The sequence below is a fragment of the Artibeus jamaicensis genome, unplaced genomic scaffold, assembly GCF_021234435.1.
Source record: "Artibeus jamaicensis isolate MK-2021 breed Jamaican fruit bat unplaced genomic scaffold, CSHL_Jam_final contig_466, whole genome shotgun sequence".
NCBI lineage: Eukaryota > Metazoa > Chordata > Mammalia > Chiroptera > Phyllostomidae > Artibeus > Artibeus jamaicensis.
The window spans coordinates 8,400,543-8,419,756 of record NW_026521844.1 but is presented as its reverse complement, the minus strand read 5'-3'; the positions used below and the strand labels follow the sequence as shown (position 1 = coordinate 8,419,756).

General features: G+C 35.8%; 1 protein-coding gene across 1 annotated transcript in view; it reads left to right on the top strand.

Moving 5' to 3' along the window:
* Positions 1-19,214, top strand: part of ROBO2 (roundabout guidance receptor 2) — a 598,390-nt gene that overhangs the window by 55,111 nt on the left and 524,065 nt on the right. Inside the window, exon 2 of the mRNA XM_053667263.1 lies at positions 6,287-6,613. Coding sequence (XP_053523238.1) covers positions 6,287-6,613 — 327 coding nt within the window. The remainder of the gene's footprint in view (positions 1-6,286; positions 6,614-19,214) is intronic.

Genomic DNA, 19,214 nt, shown 5'->3' with positions numbered 1-19,214 from the left:
ATGGATCATGAAGCCTGCTGCTTTTTCCTGTTGGTTTGTGTACCTCTCAAATGGGGTCAGTGATAACTTAGTGAGGTATCTGGTCACATTCAGAATTAGGTTCTTAGAGAGTCTTCACGGCTTAATTTTGCTGGATTATTTTGAGGGAATATTTTGTTAAAGCAAACATAGTTATTACAAGTAGGACACAATAGTTATATACATTTTTAAGAAAAAGAAAAACTGACACCACCTAGATGTTTCACTGGAGGAATTCGTGTGGCATACCATCTTTAATTTGCCAAGAATTTCTTCTTTCTTGGAAAATTTGAGAAAAGTGTGAAATGTATTGCTTAACTTAACCAGATATGGCTAAGTCTAGAATGTGAGTGACAAGTAAAGCTTAGTTGAAGGAAATACCATATTCCAGCTGAATAATGAGGTAGGGATAGTTTACTTTGAAATACATAAAATGACATCCACAAAATTTTTTTGGTGCTTTATCCTCCTGTATTTTGTTATGGAATTGAATTCCTTCCTAAAAACAAAAGTATCTGTAGCACTCACTGCAGAAGTGGAACTAAGTTTAAATATATTCACAAATTATGATTTTAAACTTTATCTCCAAACCTCTAAAATTTGAAGGGCTAATAAAATACTCAATTTTTTTAAATTAAACACTTTACCAAAAATTATTACAAAATCATTGTTCAGTAGTCTCTGAGAAGCAGAAGTAATTCCTTATGTAAATTTGGGTGCTCAGAACACTATTCAAAGATACATGTGAATCCTGTTGATTAATTTTTTTAGAGATTTTATTTATTTATCTTTAGACCGGAAAGGGAAGGAGAGAGGGAGAGAAATATCAATGTATGGTTGCCTCTCATGCATTCCCCGCTAGAAACTGGCCTGCAATCCAGGCATGTGCCCTGATTGGTAATCGAACCGCGATCCTTTGGTTCACAGGCTCGTGCTCAATCCACTGAGCCACACCAGCCAGGGCTGTGTTGATGAATTTAATATTTCTGAGGAATGAGAACATCTAGCCAGTCTAACTAAGTAGTACATGACCTTCTGGCAGACATGCTACAGATGCATCTTCTTAGACCCTTCCAATTGTAACTTCTGATGCATCTTGTTCACTGTGGAGATCAAGAATCTGCCAAGTGATTCTAAGGTAGGTAGTGTGAGGATCAAATCACCCTTTGAAAAACAAGGAAATAATTTTCCGGCTGCATTATGCCTGGAGGCAGTCATTTGACTCATTTTATGGGGATCAACTTTAGAAGAGGGGTTTGGAATTAGCGTAGTGGTAACATGCATTCACGTGCATTCTTTACTTAGTTGTGTATTCATTTTTTAAAATGCCTGCCACGTTTTGGGTTAAAGGTCTTGAGTTCTTATTTTGCCTCTACTCATAGAGAAGTTACTTTACTATTTTATTGCTCACTTTCTCGGACAGTAAAAATAAGCATTTGGATGTACATCTTTAGAACCTTGTGACTAATTTCCATTGTCTTTCTTTATAATAGCTAAGGGCAGTTGAATAAAAAATTTAAATTAAAACTTAACCATCTAATTGTTCAGTTAACAACTGAGATCTAAAGCGATGTTGACACTTGCTGCCTGTCAGCTGGAAAAGAAGTTACAATTGCAGATAGTGATTTCCATACATCGCTTAGTCTCTCTGTTCATATAGGAAACATGAGTATTCCTCATTAGGTGAGCAATATTAGCATTGCTGTCAAAGTTTTTTTAATCTAAAAGCTGAAGAAAACCATTTTGTGGCCCTATATAAAACAGATATAAATTTTAAAACTGGGTGAAGTTATTAATGTAAAGTAATAAACAGGCACTCTAGAGCAAGACTGGTCAACTTTTTCTCTAAAGGTTCAGGTGGCAGATATATCAAGCACTTTAGGCCATGTAGGGTCTCTTTCTTTTCTCCAACAATGTGACTTGCTCGGTTTTTCTTTTTTCTCTGCTTTTCCTCCTACTCCTCAGTCTTCTTACATTTGAAAAACGTAAGTGCATTCTTAATTCATGACCATGCAAAACCTGGTCAGACCAGTGCTTCTCAGACTATAACATGCATATGTATCCCTGGAGGGGGATCTTGTTAAAATTCTGATTCCGATCTGCAGGTCTTAGGTTGGTCCTTACAGACTGCCTTTGGGTACCAAAGCTCTTGCGGTTTAATGGTTGCAGGGCATTTGGTGTGATGAATAGCCCCCTCTACTGTTGGGATTTGAATTCCCAATGACTTTGGTTGCCAGTTCCTCTGTCTTTTTGTATTTGTTTAACCAAATGCTGGGGTTATTTTGGTCCAATAATGTAGTAGTTTAGTAGTTTAGCGACACTTCATATTTTTAATGGCTCAGATCTCTGGAAATTTGATGGTTCCCCTCAAATGGTTCCCCTCACCACTACTGTCTCCTGCCTACACAGGAATACATATTTTATACATAATTTCAAGGACCTGACTAAGGCTTATCCATTTTAAGGTTCACTGCTCTGCTCCAGTTTTGTAATACCTGATTATAGAGGAGCTCAGAATTAACCCCCTCACTTGTAATAACATCAAAACTTTTGAAATGTAGCTATATTTTGCCCATCTATCTATCTATCTGTCATCTATCACTGGGCTGGTTAAGACCTTTCAACTTTGGTTTATGTTCTATTAGCTATTGCTGGCATGATTACTACATTTAAAACCTAAACTTATAAATGAAGAAAATAGCCTGTAGGTTGGAGTAAAAACAAATTATTACACTGCCTTGTATTAAATTTGTTCACAGTGCCTTTATTCATGATTCTTTAAAAACTTATTTGAAATATAATTTATGTGACACACAATTTACTCACTTAAAGTGCACAATATAATAAATTTTTCTCTTCCCAGAGTTTTACAGCCATCACCACTATGTCTCTTCATATGTCTTCACTGCCCAGAGAAGATTCCTGGTCTCCCTTCGCCCTGACCCCATAGACCACACCAGAAAACCACAAATTTACATCCTGCTTTAGGGAGTTTTCCCTGGACATTTCATAAAAAAATGGGGTCATGGAATATGTGGTCTTTTGTGACTAGCTTCTTTGACTTGGCATAGTGTTTTCAAGGTTCATCCATGCTGTAGTATTTATTGGTACTTCATGCCTATTAATTGCTGAATCATATTCCTTTATGTAAATATGCATCATTTATCTACTCATTAGTTGATGGACATTTGGGTTCTCTCCACTGTTTTGTTATCATCATATCACTGCTGTGAACAGTATATTACATTTATGTGCAAGACTGTGTGTGAACATAAGGTTGCATTTTTCTGGGACATGTATCCAGGGGTAGAATTTCTGGTTCATATGTGAATTCTAAAATAGTTTGAGGAAATCCACATTATTTTCCAAAGTGGCTACAACTATTTTACATTCCTACCAGCAATGTATGAGTCTCTCAAATTTTCCACATCACTGACCATACGCATTTTACATTTTTTATAATTGTCATCCCAGTGGTTATGAAGTATATGTCATTGTGGTTTTGATTTGCATTTACCTACTAATTAATGATAAATATCTCTCTGTGTGCTTACTGGCCATTTGTGCAGCTATTTAGGATAAATGTGTGTTTAAATCCCTTGCCCACATTTACTTTTGGTTATTGTGTTTTTATTGAGTTATATGAGTTCTTTATATATAAAGAACTAGATATGTATCCCATAACAGATAAATGATTACAGATATTTTTATTATTCTGTGGGTTGCCTTTTTCACTTTTTTGATGGGTTTTTTTTTGAAGCACAAGCATACTGAAATGTGGTAAAGGCCAGTTTACATATTATTTTGTTTGTCATTTGTGCTTTTGGTGTCACAGCCACAAACTGTTCTCTAATTCAAGGTCATGAAATTGGCTCCTGTAATTTATTCTAATTTCTGATAGTTTTACCTCTTGCATTTATATTGTAGATGTTCTTTTGACATTTTTATAATAGTGGGGATAAAGTTGCAGGAAGAATACCCAAATATGACAACACTAGAATTGTTTATGTATGTTACAGTCTTAAGTTAGTACAATTCTCTTAGTTGAACATGCTAGATTCTTAATCTTACTGCTCACTAGTTTGGCTGTTTTGCCTCTTTTTCTCTTATATTCTATTATTTAACATTTCATTTCATTAATGATTAATATACAGGCTGGGCTACAGTAGGTTTACAGTTGAGCATACACAACACAGTTTATTCTTGTATTTTTATTAATTGCTGTGCTATTTTCCATACAAACAACTGAAAATCTACATTTGCCCACCCCTGTATTTGAGGTCCTACCAGGCCTTACCCAGGCCAAGTGCTTAATAAGTAGGGAACTATTTGGTATAATAAATGACACTGTAATAACATGGATGTCTGACTTGGTTTGTTTTAGTAATAATTTTGTCAGTTGGGATAATGTAGGCAGAATAATTTTGTCAGTTGGGATAATGTAGGTAGGTGACTGCGTATGGGACACTAGAGAACACGGCGGACGTCTCCTCACTATGAGGTGTTTACAGCCAAGCACGTGCCTGTTACGTAAAAAGTGACGTACAGCTCTGATGGGCTTCAAGATCGGATTCTGTGGCTGTGTGTCCAGATACTTATATCTGGGAATATGTTACTGGCTTGCAAACTATGATTAGCCCTTTATATTTCAATTCTTTGAGATCTTTCATGATTATTATTTTTTAAATAATGTTTACTTTTTATAATCTGCACATTCCTCATTTTCTATAGGGACCCAGTAATTATAATACGTAACTTTCTTTATTATTGTGACGCATGATGTGATTACGTGTCGATGTTTAAATGCCTTGGGGCTCTTTTGTTTTTTCTCTTTTTAAATTCTGTGTACTGTGAATGGCTCTTTTACTTTAGGCACTTAGCGCATGGAAAGTTTAAGTTCCTTCTTGGATCTGATGGAATAACACATGGTAACCAGCAACTTTTAAAAGTCAATTCTTTTTCGAAAAGAAAACATTTATTTACTACCAAATTAACTTTCCTCTATTAAAGTAAAATATTCATTTTAATTAATATTGAAACTAAACTGGCATAACATTGAGGAATAAATATTACTAGTTTATTGGGCAGAAATATGTTAATGTTAGGTGATTAATTGGAAAATTTTAAAAGCAAACTTTTTTCAATTTTTATTTTTTATTGATTTTTATTACCATTTATATTTCTTATGCCCATCTCCCCATAATCACCACAATGTTGTCCATGTCCATGAGTCCTTTTTCCTTTTTGCTCGACTCCTCCACCTCTACCTCCTCCCCATAGCTGTCATCCTCCTCTCCGTGTATGAGTCTGTCTCTGTTTCACTTGTTGGTTCAGTTTATTCATTAGATTCTACATAGGAATGAGATTGCATGGTATTTGTCTTTCTTTGACTGGCTTTAGTTGACTTAGCATTATGCTCTCCAGGTCCATTCATGCTGTTGCAAAGGAAAAAATATAGATAGTCCAGTAGTATTCCATTGTGTAAATGTGCATACTTGTTTTATCCGCTCATCTACTGATGGACACAGGTCATTACATGTCTGGTGATTGTAAATATTGCTGCAGTGAACATGGGGATGCTTATATTTGTTCAAATTAGTGTTTTGTGTATCTTTGAATATATTCCCAGAAGTGAGATTGCTCAGTCAAAAAGCAGATTCATTTTTAATTTTTTGAGGAATCTCCATATTGTTTTCCGCAGTGACTGCACCAGTCTGCATTCCCACCAACAGTGTAAAAGGGCTCCCCTTTCTCCACATCCTCACAGGCACTTGTTTTTTTGATTTATTGATGATGGCCATTCTGACAGGTGTAAGATGGTATCTCTTTGTGGGTTTAATTTGCATTTCTTTGATGATTAGTGCCATTGGGCATATTTTTATGTGTCTGTTGGCCATCTGCATGCCCTGTTTGGAGAAGTGAACCCTTGTGGCAGTATGGATGGACCTGGAGAACATTATGCTAAGTGAAATAAGCCAGTCAGGGAAAGACAAATACCATGTCATTTCACCCATATATGGAATCTAATGAACAAACTGAACTAACAAACAAAACAGACAGACTCATAGATGGAGAACAGATGACAGCTAGTGGGGGTGGTGGGAATGAGCAAAAAGGAAAACGGGCTCATGGACATGGACAACAGCATGGTGATTGTGGGAGAGAGAGGTAAAAGAAGACTGATGGTAATGGGAAAAATACAATAAAGGTGATATTTTTTAAAAAGACAAAATGTGAAAACACGTCTTTATTCTCTCATGTTCTGTAGGATCTCGTCTTCGCCAGGAAGACTTTCCGCCACGGATTGTGGAGCACCCTTCAGATGTCATTGTTTCTAAGGGAGAGCCCACTACTTTGAACTGTAAGGCAGAGGGCCGACCAACACCCACCATTGAGTGGTACAAGGATGGTGAGCGGGTGGAGACTGACAAGGATGATCCCCGGTCCCACAGGATGCTGCTGCCGAGTGGATCCTTATTCTTCTTGCGCATTGTCCACGGGCGCAGAAGTAAACCTGATGAAGGAAGCTACGTTTGTGTGGCAAGGAACTATCTTGGCGAAGCAGTGAGTCGAAATGCATCTCTGGAAGTAGCACGTAAGTGAACAAAATGAACCTCGTAAATGACATGCACAGTTACTTTGCTTTATTTGGAATGAGTTTGGCTTGTCCCCGTAGATGCTCAATACCAACAGGATAACACAATCAACATACTCTGCATAATTTTACTTTGTTTTCTCCAAAGAAGGCTGGCCAAAATAATGCCAAGCCAGGGTGTTGCAGTAAATTTATTTATATTAAAGCAATGTGGTAATTGTTAGTATATTAAAACAAGTTGGTGATGATGCTGGTCATATTTAAAATGTGAATTATTAATGAGAGATATAATCAAGTATTAAAAGTGGCAGTGTTAAATGAAATGTTTATGTCTAACATGGAATGAGATACCAGGGATAAATTCACTATGTACCTGTTCCTGTTACCTATGTATAAGATACACACACACATTTCTAATTCTAGATTTTATCAGGCTCTTTTAAAAAGACTATATGCTGTACGTTAAATTAATTCCTTTACTCCAGGCTGAATTCAGGAATTGTTACTCCAGGCATGCTGGCAAGAACGTACCAACAATAACATCAACTATTTTTATTTAATAAAAATTAATCAGAGAAGAAATCTTATTTCTGTAGGGATAGTATGTTTGTACATTGGCAAGTCTGACTTAATTTTCAGAATCAGCAGTAAGGATTTGCCCTGACTTTGACATTAAAAAATGTACATGTATATGTATATGTATATGTGTGTTTACATACATACATACACACACATCATATAGCCCAAATAGCACTAGCGAATTAAGGTATCAATGCTTTGCAGTGATTTGAACATTGACTTCATAATTTCATGGGTTACTTTTCAGAACATACTAAAAATATGAGATAGATATTTTTCCCAGCTTATAGGAAGGATTCGGAATAGTAATTTAAACAGTACCATACATTTTTGATATTATCTATTTTGAGGACAGATTTTATCTAGAATTAATTGTGACTAAGATGGCAGCAATAGGGTCTTAAAACAGATTGTACTTGTCAACTTTTTAATTGTACAAATAAGTCTCATAATAAGAGAATTGAGGAATTTCAGTAAGCATGAATCTTATTTATATGGCCAGAGGTTGTGATAATGTCTGTAATTAAAGTTAATACTTATATTCATATTCTACAGTGTATTACACCAGATTATACAATTTGTGTATTAAAATTCTCACAATGTGTCATTACCTTTTATAATTACCTTTATACATTAAAGCATACTTTTGTAAACATAACACATACTACTTCTTATTTGACCTAGCCAGTGAAAGCTTTTGTTCTCAAGTGTCCAAGTCTTTTCATTGATAGTTTGTATCAGGAAATCTAGAAGCACTTATGCTTGACATGTATAAGTCCAATAAGAAAGATTAGAAGAATCCTAAGACCTAAATTTGTTTTGTGAAAGATCTCGAAATATGAGCATTAGAACCTTGGGTAGCAATTCCATTTTGCACTGGAACCAGGTAATTTTATTTTTACAAGTAGTTTAAAATGCACTTAAATTAAATTCAGTTTACTAAGATTTGAAATACCCAGAAAAGTTAAGAATGCAGGTATTCTCAATTGTTTCATTTTTATTTTGAAATATCTTATTTCTGGAACTTTTTGAAACTACTGAAATATGTCAGTGTCAAAATCTATTGATCTTATTTTCCCACCAATACCTTTACAATAAGTATGAACAGGCATTATTCTCCTCTTTTATGGGTAAAATGAAATCCATGATGGTTAAGTGACTGAGACTTAGTAAGTTATTAAGAAATCCGATATCAGGTTCTTTTTCTTCTAATTTTTGGTTTTAGAGAATTGCCCATATTTGAAGAAAGGAAAATTAAATATGGGCTATTTCATATAAGTAAAAATTAAGAATTTTAATTTTAATTTTAATTTTTCTTTTTTACAGTTAGCAGTGAGTATTTTTAATCCTTAGCTAACTTTTTTCTCAATATTAAAGTTTATCTAAATTGGCCAGTCATTTTTTTATTGTGCAGGCATAAACTTAAAAGTTTTAGAGCCTTAGTTTTGTTAAAATGCTTTCAGTAAATGTGCAACTTGTACTTTTATTTAATAATTTGAGAAGGATTTCTTTCTCTCGTAATTACATCATTAATAATGAATCAGACCATTTCAGGAAGAAAAAATTAAACAATGAATTTTTTTACTTTTTTTCTCCTGTAATATGACGCTACCTTTTAAAAAAATTAAATCAATGAGCTTTGAGAAATCCTAAAAATATTTCTGACCGAAAGAGGAAAACTGAAGTCTTCTAAATTGAATTTAGCTGGTGAATAAATTCTTTCTTCTCAAGCTGTGTCAGCAGTTCATGCCATTTGAGCAACATGAGATCAAATAGTTTTCATTTATATGCTGCTCATCTCTTTCACATTAGCTCATCAGTCTTCTGTCTTTCTTTGTTTCATTAAAAGTATTAATATGGATATTTGGGTGAAAGCATCGTGATTTTGCAATAGCATTGGTAACCAATGTATTTTTATAAAAGGGTATAAATCATAGAAATGCTCTTCTACCAGATTATATAAAAGTTTGACCTTCATGTCTTAGAACCCTTAACATAAATGCTCAATTATGGAACATCCATTTTTTAAACATCAAAGAAAGGGATGGAAGTCTATAAACATTGTGCATTTGGAAAACTGCAAGTGGCTTGATACAAGGTTGGTGGGTGGGATATGTCGAAAGGTGGCATGCACTGCGTCACAAAATCTAGACTTTTTTGTTATGTGAAAGGAGAGTCTTTTGAGGAGAATTGAAGGTTGGGTTAAAGCAGGGGCATCAAACTCAATTTAATAGGAGGGCCACATCAGCCTCGTGGTTGCCTTCAAAGGGCTGAAATAACTTTAGGACTGTGTGAATGTAACTGCTCCTTAACAGTTAAGGAGTTGAAATTACATTTGGCCCTTTGAAGGCAACTGCAAGGCTGATGTGGCCCCAGGTGAAAATGAGTTTGACACCCCTGGGTTAAACGAATGATCACTGAAATCAGAAAGGAGTTAAGGAGCTGCCAAATAACTCAGAAGAGGGTATATGTTAGATTTTAAACCGAAAATAGCAGTGAAGATTGAAGAAAATTGTTTGAATTATATTAAGAAATTATAAATCATAGTATTTTAGGGTCAATTTGGGAGTTAGAGGGTAATATATATACACACACACACACACATATATACATATGTGTGTGTGTGTGTGTGTGTGGCATATTGACTGTGGGTATGGTACCACTATCCGTAAGAATGGCAGAGATGGGAGAAATAGCTGTAGTGGAACCAAAGAATACTTTGGCTGTATTGGTTGCCACATTGATGAGATCTCAAGGTGAAAATACCTCATGTTCTCTTTGAAACGCTTCTGGAGAAGAAAGTTTTTTCCCAGATGAAGGTCGAAGCCATGAGAGTCGATAGAAGTGGACATGATTGCCCAGGCAGGCTGTGTGCTCTTGGTTAATAAGAGCTAAGACCACTCCCGCTGCCTAGAACCCCAGTATTTAATGGTGAGGAAAGAAAAGAAGTGCTGGTGCGGGAGGCTCAGAGGAGGTATCAGATCTGATGCGATATTGGCAGTGAAGTGACAAGAAAACCAAGGAAATAATTTCCTGAATGAAAAAGTGTTTGGCAACGCAAATGCCACATGATGGTTAAATGAAGGGCGTCTCTGGGCACTAGGAAAACTGGGTAGATAGTGGAGTTGGAATGGTAAATGCTGCCTGTTCTTCCAAGAATTTAGTTCTGAAGGGGTGTGAGGGAACTGGAGCGGGTGATTTTTTTGTTGTGGGGTCTATGCTGTGTGTTGTAGGCTATTTAGCAGTCTCTCTGGCCGTTGCTCAGTACCCTCCCTGTCCCATTTATGACAATCAAAAATGTCTCCAGACACTGCAAATGTGCCAGGCTAGGGAGGTGAGGGGGCTGAGATCAGTTGTGAATCATTGATTTAGGTGTATTTGGATGGTCAAGAGTGTATGGCTAAGTAGGAACCAGCCTTGTTACAACTTTTACTGTGAAATGATTAATAGTAAAAATAAGGACAATTTTTGGCTCTGCTTTACCTCAGTTTTCATTTTTTATTTAAATTTTGATTTCTGCGGTTGTATGAAAAATGCACTCCTATTGATATCTGTCTGTCTTGACTGATTCTATAAAAGTCCTCCTGTCTTTTACCATACTGTATTTGTTCTTTTCTTTGTTTTTGTTTAATGTATACTTCAGTTTTATGTAAGAGCACAAAGTGATGGAGGAAAAAATATTCAGAACCAATCATTATAATGAAGGTTTGTATCACCTCATATATCCTTTCCGTCCTTGATTTTGGAGGGAAAAATCTATCCAGGCAGTACTTTTCAAATCACTTGAACTCAAAGGTCTTTTAGCAAAAAGTGATATTTACATATTTAGAAAACAGAATCCCAGGGAGATTCGGTGCCACAGCAAGACATGAGGCACTGAAGAAGTTAACATGCAGGTTTCCGATGGGCTCACCGAGAGGGCCTAGCTTTGCTGGCGCCGATAGGGTTTCGGTTTGAACATCATTGCTTCCTGGGTTTGAAGCAGTGGGTGCACAGGGGTCCTCACATAGATTGTAGCTGCCTGTGATGTAGCCGGAGTCAGTGGCAGTCCCTAGAGATAGCAGCTGTAGCCCCAGGTGGTAAATATATGACAGCAGCTTGATCTATCGACCAGGGTAAAAGGGGGTTCTGGCCTAAATGAAAATTCATGAAAAATTGATGAAGTCCCCAGATTATTTTTTCTGTTTTCTTTTCTCAGCACTACATCAGTGCAGAGAGAGGAGATTAAGGCACTGAATGTTTTAGTGGCAAGGAGGTTGTGGTGTTGTGGTTCAAAGTTCAGGGGTCACATAGAAACTGATCTTTTTTTTCCTTTTTGCTGTTGTAACTCCCAAAGCAAAATACAAAAGCTTTTCAAATTACCTGTGATTTACGTTTACCTTGGCAAAAATACAGTAGTTAAATGTTTAAAAGTTGGCTTTTGATGCGACTGCAAAAGAGGATAGATGGGATTCATAATTTAATTGGGAACTAAAATACAATAAATTCCATGACTGCAGGGTGACTTCTTTTTTCACTTTTTTTCCTGTTCTTTTCTTTTCTCTCTTTTCTTTTTTTCTCTTTTATTTCTTTTTTGTTTCCACGTATCACGACTCGTGTTGCCAGAGAGTCATTTAGAGAAGAAGGCCCTGCATTATTTATGGGTCACAGATTGCTAGAACAGAAGAGCTGTGGGAAACTCTGCAAACATAATGACACTGTTTGCTTTAATTCAAAACTAAATTTATGTGTTATCAGTACAAGGAAGGGAGGATACAAAAGTAGATGGACTTTAGTGACAGCGTGATAGGTGGCGTTAAAGGTGAACACAAAGTATATTGTTTCTTTGACATTCTTAGTTAATATACATGTATTTTCTTTTCTAAAAAATTGTTATTTTAGCTATAAATGAATGTCATTCAGGCAAAATACCTGTAATACCATAAAGAGACAAGGTAAATTAAATTGAAAAACTGACTTAGAGCCATGGAAAGCTTTTCAAAATTACTTTACTGCAGATATAATTCACATACCATATAATTTTACCCGTTTAAAGTATGCAATTTAATGTTTTACAGTATATTCACAGGGTTGTTCAACAAACACCATAATCTAATTTAGAGCATTTTCCCTACTCCTGAAGGAAAGCCAATACCCATTAGCAGTCAGTTGCCGTTCCCCTGGAAACTTCCCCAGTCCTAGGCAAACCCTAATCTACTTCCTATCTCTATAATTTTTCTATTTTGGACTTTGATATAAACAGTATTATATTATACTGGGTTTTTTGACTACCTTCTTTTCCTTAGTATAATACTTACAAAGATTACCTTTGCTGTAGCATGTATCAGTACTTCATTCCTTAATAGTGTAGTATTGCTGCATAATACTCCATTGTATAGATATACTGTATTGTATCTATCCAGTCATCAGTTAATGGGCGTTTGGGTTGTTTCCACCTTTTAAAAAAGATTTTATTTATTTATTTTTAGAGAGATGGAAAGAGGAAGAGAAAGAGAAGGTGAGAAATGCCGATGTAAAAGATATACATTGACCAGTTGCCTCTCTCATGCCCCCAACTGGGGACCTGGTCTGCAACCCAGGCCTGTGCCCTGACTGGGAATCGAACTAGCAACCTTTTGCTTTGCAGGCCAGTGCTCAATCCACTGAGCTGCACCAGCCAGGGCTGTTTCCACTTTTTATCAACTTTGAATAATGCTATGAATATTCCTGTTCAAGTTTTTGTTTAATATATCATCTAATGTCATCTTCTCTTGGTTCTAAACTTAAGAGTAGATTTTTTTTTGTCGTAGAGTAACTGTTTAACTTTTTGAGAAACTTATATGTAACTTTTAATATTTATTATTGAAATAATTGAAATATGGTAATGAATTAACGTATCTAACTTCCCTCTCAGTACAAAGCACAGCTATGAAGCATTGGTAGTACTTCATAAATATTACCAGGTGGCTGACATGTCACACTTCCTGTGTCATCTGTCCATATTTAAAATAAGACTAAATTAATTAAAGTATAAAAATAAATAATTATAGGACATGTTGAATGGCCACAAAGTCTCTTTTTTATTTTTTGGTCCAGTTATTAACTCAAGCAGGTATGATTTGATGGATATAATTTCTAGGAGACCATGTGGACTTTGGCCCCATTTAAGTTAAATGACTTGCTAATTGAGTCTTTTTGTTTTCCATCCCATTTCATTTGTCTTAAAAGCAGACAATATTTTGACTTCTCAGGAGGTGATACTGCCTTTTCCTAGAGTAACTGACACCACATTTTCCTTCCTAGTTGCTTAGCCTTCTAAATGTTTTAGTTTATTTTTTCTTTACTTAGAAGGTTTAGAATAAGAAATTAGTGAACAACTATAGTAGAAGTTGGTTAAGTACTGCAGGAGTGGGTAAAGAGAGCACTGTTCTCACCATGTCATGACTTCCCTAAAACAAATGAACATTCAGGCAGATCTGTCCATTTAAATGCATATGAGGCCATACATTGGGCTGGAGCTGATCTTCATAGACTTTTATCAAAAAATATAGGAGTAACTCACTTTTTTATGATTCCTCTAGTTGTGTTACTAAACAAAATTAAGAAAGAATTTAGAGTTTTTGTTAAGGTTATTCAGATACACGAACAATTGGAAAACAGTTACAGCTAAGGTACTTAGGCCATATTATAGGTTGACTTGTGTTCCCCTGAATTTCATGTTGAAGTTCCAACCCCCAGTACCTCAAAATGTGACTGTGTTTGGATATAGCACTTTTAAAATTGTAAACTTATGAAAGAGCTTAGGGTGGGCCAGAAGTCGCTGATTCGATTCCCAGTCAGGACACAAGCCTGGGTTGCAGGTTTGGTCCCAGATTGTGGTGTGTACAGAAGGCAACAAGTCGGTGTTTTTCTCTCACAGGGATGTTCCTCTCCCTCCCTTTCCCTCTCTCTAGTAGCAACAGGGGAGTGGGAGGAGGAGAAGGGGGGAGAAGGTACAGAAAATAAGTAGCATAGACGGTAGGTAGAAAATAGACAGGGGGAGGGCAAGAATAGTATGGGAAATAGAGAATCTAAAGAACTTGAGACACGTGGTCATAAACTAAAGGGGGGGATGGTGGGGGAGGGGGTGTGCAGAGTGGAGGGGAATGAAGGGGAGAAATAGAACAAATGTAATGGCATATTTAATGCAATATATTAATAAGTAAATAATTTTTTAAAAAATGGACACCAGGATTCATATGCAGAAAGGAAAGACACAGGGGAAAGATACACATCTGCAAGCCTAAGAGAGATGTTTCAGCAGAAACTAAACCTGCCAAGACTTTAATCTTGGAATTCCATCCCCTAGAAGTGTGAGAAAATAAACTTCTGTCTTGTGTGTGTGTGTGTGTATGTATGTGTGTGGTATTTTGTTATGGCAGCCCTAGCAAACTAATACAAGCCATTAGTTTTCCCACATGAGTAGCACCAAGAAAAAGACTGTGTTAAGAGGGAAGTGATGAGAATCATATATTGTGCGTACTCAGCAGATTTTGTACTGCCCTGTGTCCACTGTGTTGGCCTGAGGCTGTTTTAAAAGAAATCTGTGAGCTCAGTTGAAAGCATTATAAACCATGAATGAATGTGTCAGCATCAAGGAATCAATGAAAAACATAGTTAACTGGAAACAAAAGACCAAGTAGCGAACATTTTGGAATTAGAAAACAGACAGTCTTAGAGCATATATATGTGTTCTCATGCACAGGTCTGTGATATTTGGGCTGTTTTGTGTGTGGACCTTTTAATTTTGTGATACTTGATCACATTCTTTCAAATACGGGCTTCTCCTTTAATCTTAACAAATGAAGGTGTGAAATTGCAGTGCCTGGAGAACATGTTTGAACTTAGACGATCTTTTTAAATATGTATGATGCTATGTTTTGATATCGTATTTCTGTTGATTGAATTAACTACATTCAACCCCTCTTAGCACAAGTCTCAAGTTGCCATTCACTCAAATTAGCCTGAACTGACTCTAATTCAAAGGAAAGCACATAATAAAGTGAAATTTTGATGTTCTCCATTTTTTGAAAGAGTATTTCCAAAAACAGTATTATCCTCATCTCTGAAAACACGCAAATCCTATCCATGGAATGACAGACAAATATATTCATAGTGTTACGAGGTATATCAATATGAGACATTTTGAGGTCAGCTCTTGTTTTAAGCCCAGAAACTATTTTTACATGAAATTAATAATATTCAAGGTTTTTGAAGGTTTTCTACCTACAAAGCTTCATTTTATTCTATTTCAAGTGGTGTATAAATATAAGTTGATTTCACTGAAAATGTATATAAGTTGACATTATTCTTAGGAAATATAATTTTGGGCTGGAGCATGTATGCTTTTCTCAAGATTTGTATTTCACCAGAATGACAGGCCTCCAATTTAATACTTATTTATATTTGATTTGTTTCAGATAATTATGATGAGCATCCTTTAGTTCTGAAGCAGCCCCCACATGGTTTCTATAGTTGCCTGAAGGTGCTTGTATTTCTTTCAGACTTGAGTCAGTCTATGTGATAAGCTCTTTACAGGAGAGTAGATGTTAAAAAAAATAGGTGAAATTTTGTTCAATTCTGGCAACTTCTTTTTCAACAGAAGTTCCTAACAGCCTGTGGCTTAACTGTCAAAGGATGAGGTTCAGTGTTATTCCCCCTATATACCATTGCAATTGGCTTTTTTCTCTTATGGGATTTTCAAAAGCAAAAATACTTCCAACCACCCATTTTTTAAATTAGGAGATAGTCATACATTTTTGTCAATAGAATATACATTTAGTAAGAAATAACCTGGTAAATCAATATTTACCAGGCCCCTGCTTGGGATGATTTCTGTAAACTCACTGAAGTTCCCTAGCACTGTCCTCCTGGGCTGCTCAGACATCAATTGTTGAGTGTCGCTGGCCCTTGGAAAGAAGTCAAGCAAGAATTATAAGAGGGGCAGGTGGTTTCATTGATGCGACAGACAGATATATAGGCCCAGAACTCAGTGAATCCCAACAGAATTTTTGTATATTTGTTTTGTTTTGATTTTTTTGTTTTTGTGGAAAGTTGACTACCCAGAATAGCCTGTAGCCATTTATTCACTGGTTGATCTAAGCCTTCATACAGTTGATCCTCAAAAGGCCAGCAAGCTGGTTGTCAGGCTGGGCCATAGGCAATAAGAGCTTGATGGGCTGATGCCATTGGTCCTTTGAGTAGTATAGGGCCTGTGCATTTTGCTGAAATTAACATCTAAGACGACAGCTCTTTTTTTTAAATCACCTAATGGTACATGTTTCTTTTTTTCTGAGCGTCAAAGCTTTGCCTAGTTATACATGTACTTCTTAGTATTTAGAAAGGTAATCATTTTAAGTTTTTTAAAGTTAATATCTAACATCTTAACCTTTACAAAATTTTTAGGACAGACTTTATAGTGTGTGTGACTATTTCCAAATATAAGTCATATTTAATACAGCCCTTTTATATATATCAAGCTGCCGCATTTTCCTCCTTATTTTCTTCTTGATTTCTCTGTTTACTCACAGTGCATGAGGGCATTCTGTATTTTTCTTTAAATCAATTTAAAGCCTTTATTAGGTTTCCTAGTTATTAGGAAGTAAAAAGTGGCTTAGGAGGCGGAGGCCATGCCCTCAGTGGTGCTTGTGTTATAGTAACAAGCTGGGCAGCTTCATCAGGAAACAGCTAACCTTCTGCAGTGTGCTGTGGGTAAGGACCTCAGATAGGACGTGCCACAGGTTTAGAAGGAGTGGCACCAGATGCTTCTGGGTGAATATGAATGAAGAATAGCCTTAGGAAAATGGAGACACATATAAAAGCATAGGGCTGTGGCTGTGTTTTTCCAGTTTTGGGGAAAATGAGTATATTCATTGAATTTGAGGCTATAAGTAGAGGAAAGGAAGAAGATCATTTAAGTGGGGAGGTAGAGATTGGTAAGACTAAACAAACTAAGGAGCTTGCATGTTATCCTAGAAGACTTAAGGGAGCCCTTAAATGTCTTTTGATTTGGGACTGTTACCTATAAGGTATTAAAGGAGATGTGTTAAATACAATGGAGGGCGGTTTGGAGCTTGGAAGATTGTGGATATAGGAGATCAGTTACAAGTTAAGGTATAGTAGGATGAGGGTTGAATTAATTTGATGAGTTCAGTTGATATCAGAATAAAGAGGAGATGACATGAAAAAGGAGCATTTATAGGAATTTAAGAAATAAATGGATGGTTTAATGGATGATTTAAATTTAGTTTGCTATAGTTTTGTACAGTACTTTGTAACTGCTAGGCACTCAACTAGGTGCTGAGTTAGAACAAGAATTGTTTAATGGGTCTAAAGTTTCAGCCTAGCACTGTGAAAAGGTCCTGCACATGTGTTATACAACAATGTGAACATACTTAACACTATTGAGCCACAAACTTAAAAATGGTTAAAATGGTATATTTTACGTTAGTTTTTTGCCTCAATTAAGAACAAGAGAAGAAAAAACAGAACAGTGCTTAACTCATGCTGTGAAATAGTGTTCAATGGAGTGGGAAAAATGTGTAAGTCTTGTGGACAGGAACAACTGACATGTAGGAGTTCAGAGGAATGAGAGGTTGATTCTGCCAAGGGAGTTGTGAAACAGGTTTAAAGTAAGTTCTTTAGACAGAAAATGAGTAATAATAATCACTAGTGTTTACTAAATGTGAGGCTCTTTGGTATGTGTTTCATACTCATGGTTCATTCAATGCTTAAAACAACCCTATTGTTTTCCATGTATTGTATCTGAGGCCCACTGAGTTAACTTAGCAGTTATTTTTTAAAGGTTTTATTTATTTATTTTTAGAGAGAGGGAATGGGAAAGAGAAAGAGAGGGAGGGAAACATCAGTGTGTGGTTCCCTCTTGCGTACCCCCTTCTGGGGACTTGAGTAACCCAGGCATGTGCCCAGACTGGGAAAAGAACCAGTGACCCTTTGGTTCATAGGCCTTTGCTCAGTCCACTGAACTACACCAATTGGCTAACTGAGCAATTTTCACAGAGCAAGAGCTAGGATTTGAACCCAGTCAGTCTTCTAGAATCTGTTTTCCTAACCACTATGCTAAGTGTCTTCATAGATTCATTTAAATAAAAGAACAAAATTATTTGAAACTTACGAGAAATCGTTAACATTTATTTTAGGTAGTTTGCCAAGAAACAATTATTCATTTATAGTGTATAGTGAGGATGCTGGACTATATGAAGTCAAAAGCTTTGTTTCAGTGATAGAAATCTGTGATTCATGGGATGTTAAAGAAAAGAAATAACAGAAACAGTAATCTTTTCTATTTTTTTATTTAGTTATATATTGACATTTGAAAGCTCATTAGTTTATTTAAGTAATTTGATTTTCTCTTTCCAGTTCCTAGTTGTCAAATATCAGTATCAGAAAAATCCATCACTTTCAGTCCTTATTGACATGTTTCTAGGCCAATGCAGCTTGGAGATTAAGAATCCAATTTATAAGACAAGTCATCTATTGTTTAATATCTAACAATAACTTGACTAAGTTTTCTAGAAGAAGGAGTATTATAATAGCAATGATACATTTATAATGTTTTTGGAGTTCTTGACAGTTAACATATTTATATGCATTATCTCATGGAGTATTGCATTTGGAGACATTTGCCGACTTTGATAGTTTCTAGGTTCAGCACATGGTATCCTTAACACTGATCAATTTGGCTTTGAAATAGTATTTCTAATTTATATGTGAATTCAGAGAGGAAGAATAGTCTTTTCAACAAATGATACAGGAGCGATTGGATATCCATAGGCAAAAAACTCAACTTTGACTTTACCTCACACATTATACAAAAATGAATGAAAAATAAGTTATAGATTTACATGTAAAGCATAGAGCTATACAATTTCAGAAGCTAGAACAAAATCTTTTGTGCCTAGTGCTTGATGAATAGTTTTTAGACATGATACCAGAGCACAAACAAAAAAGGCAAAATAAGTAAATATGACTTCATCAAAATGAG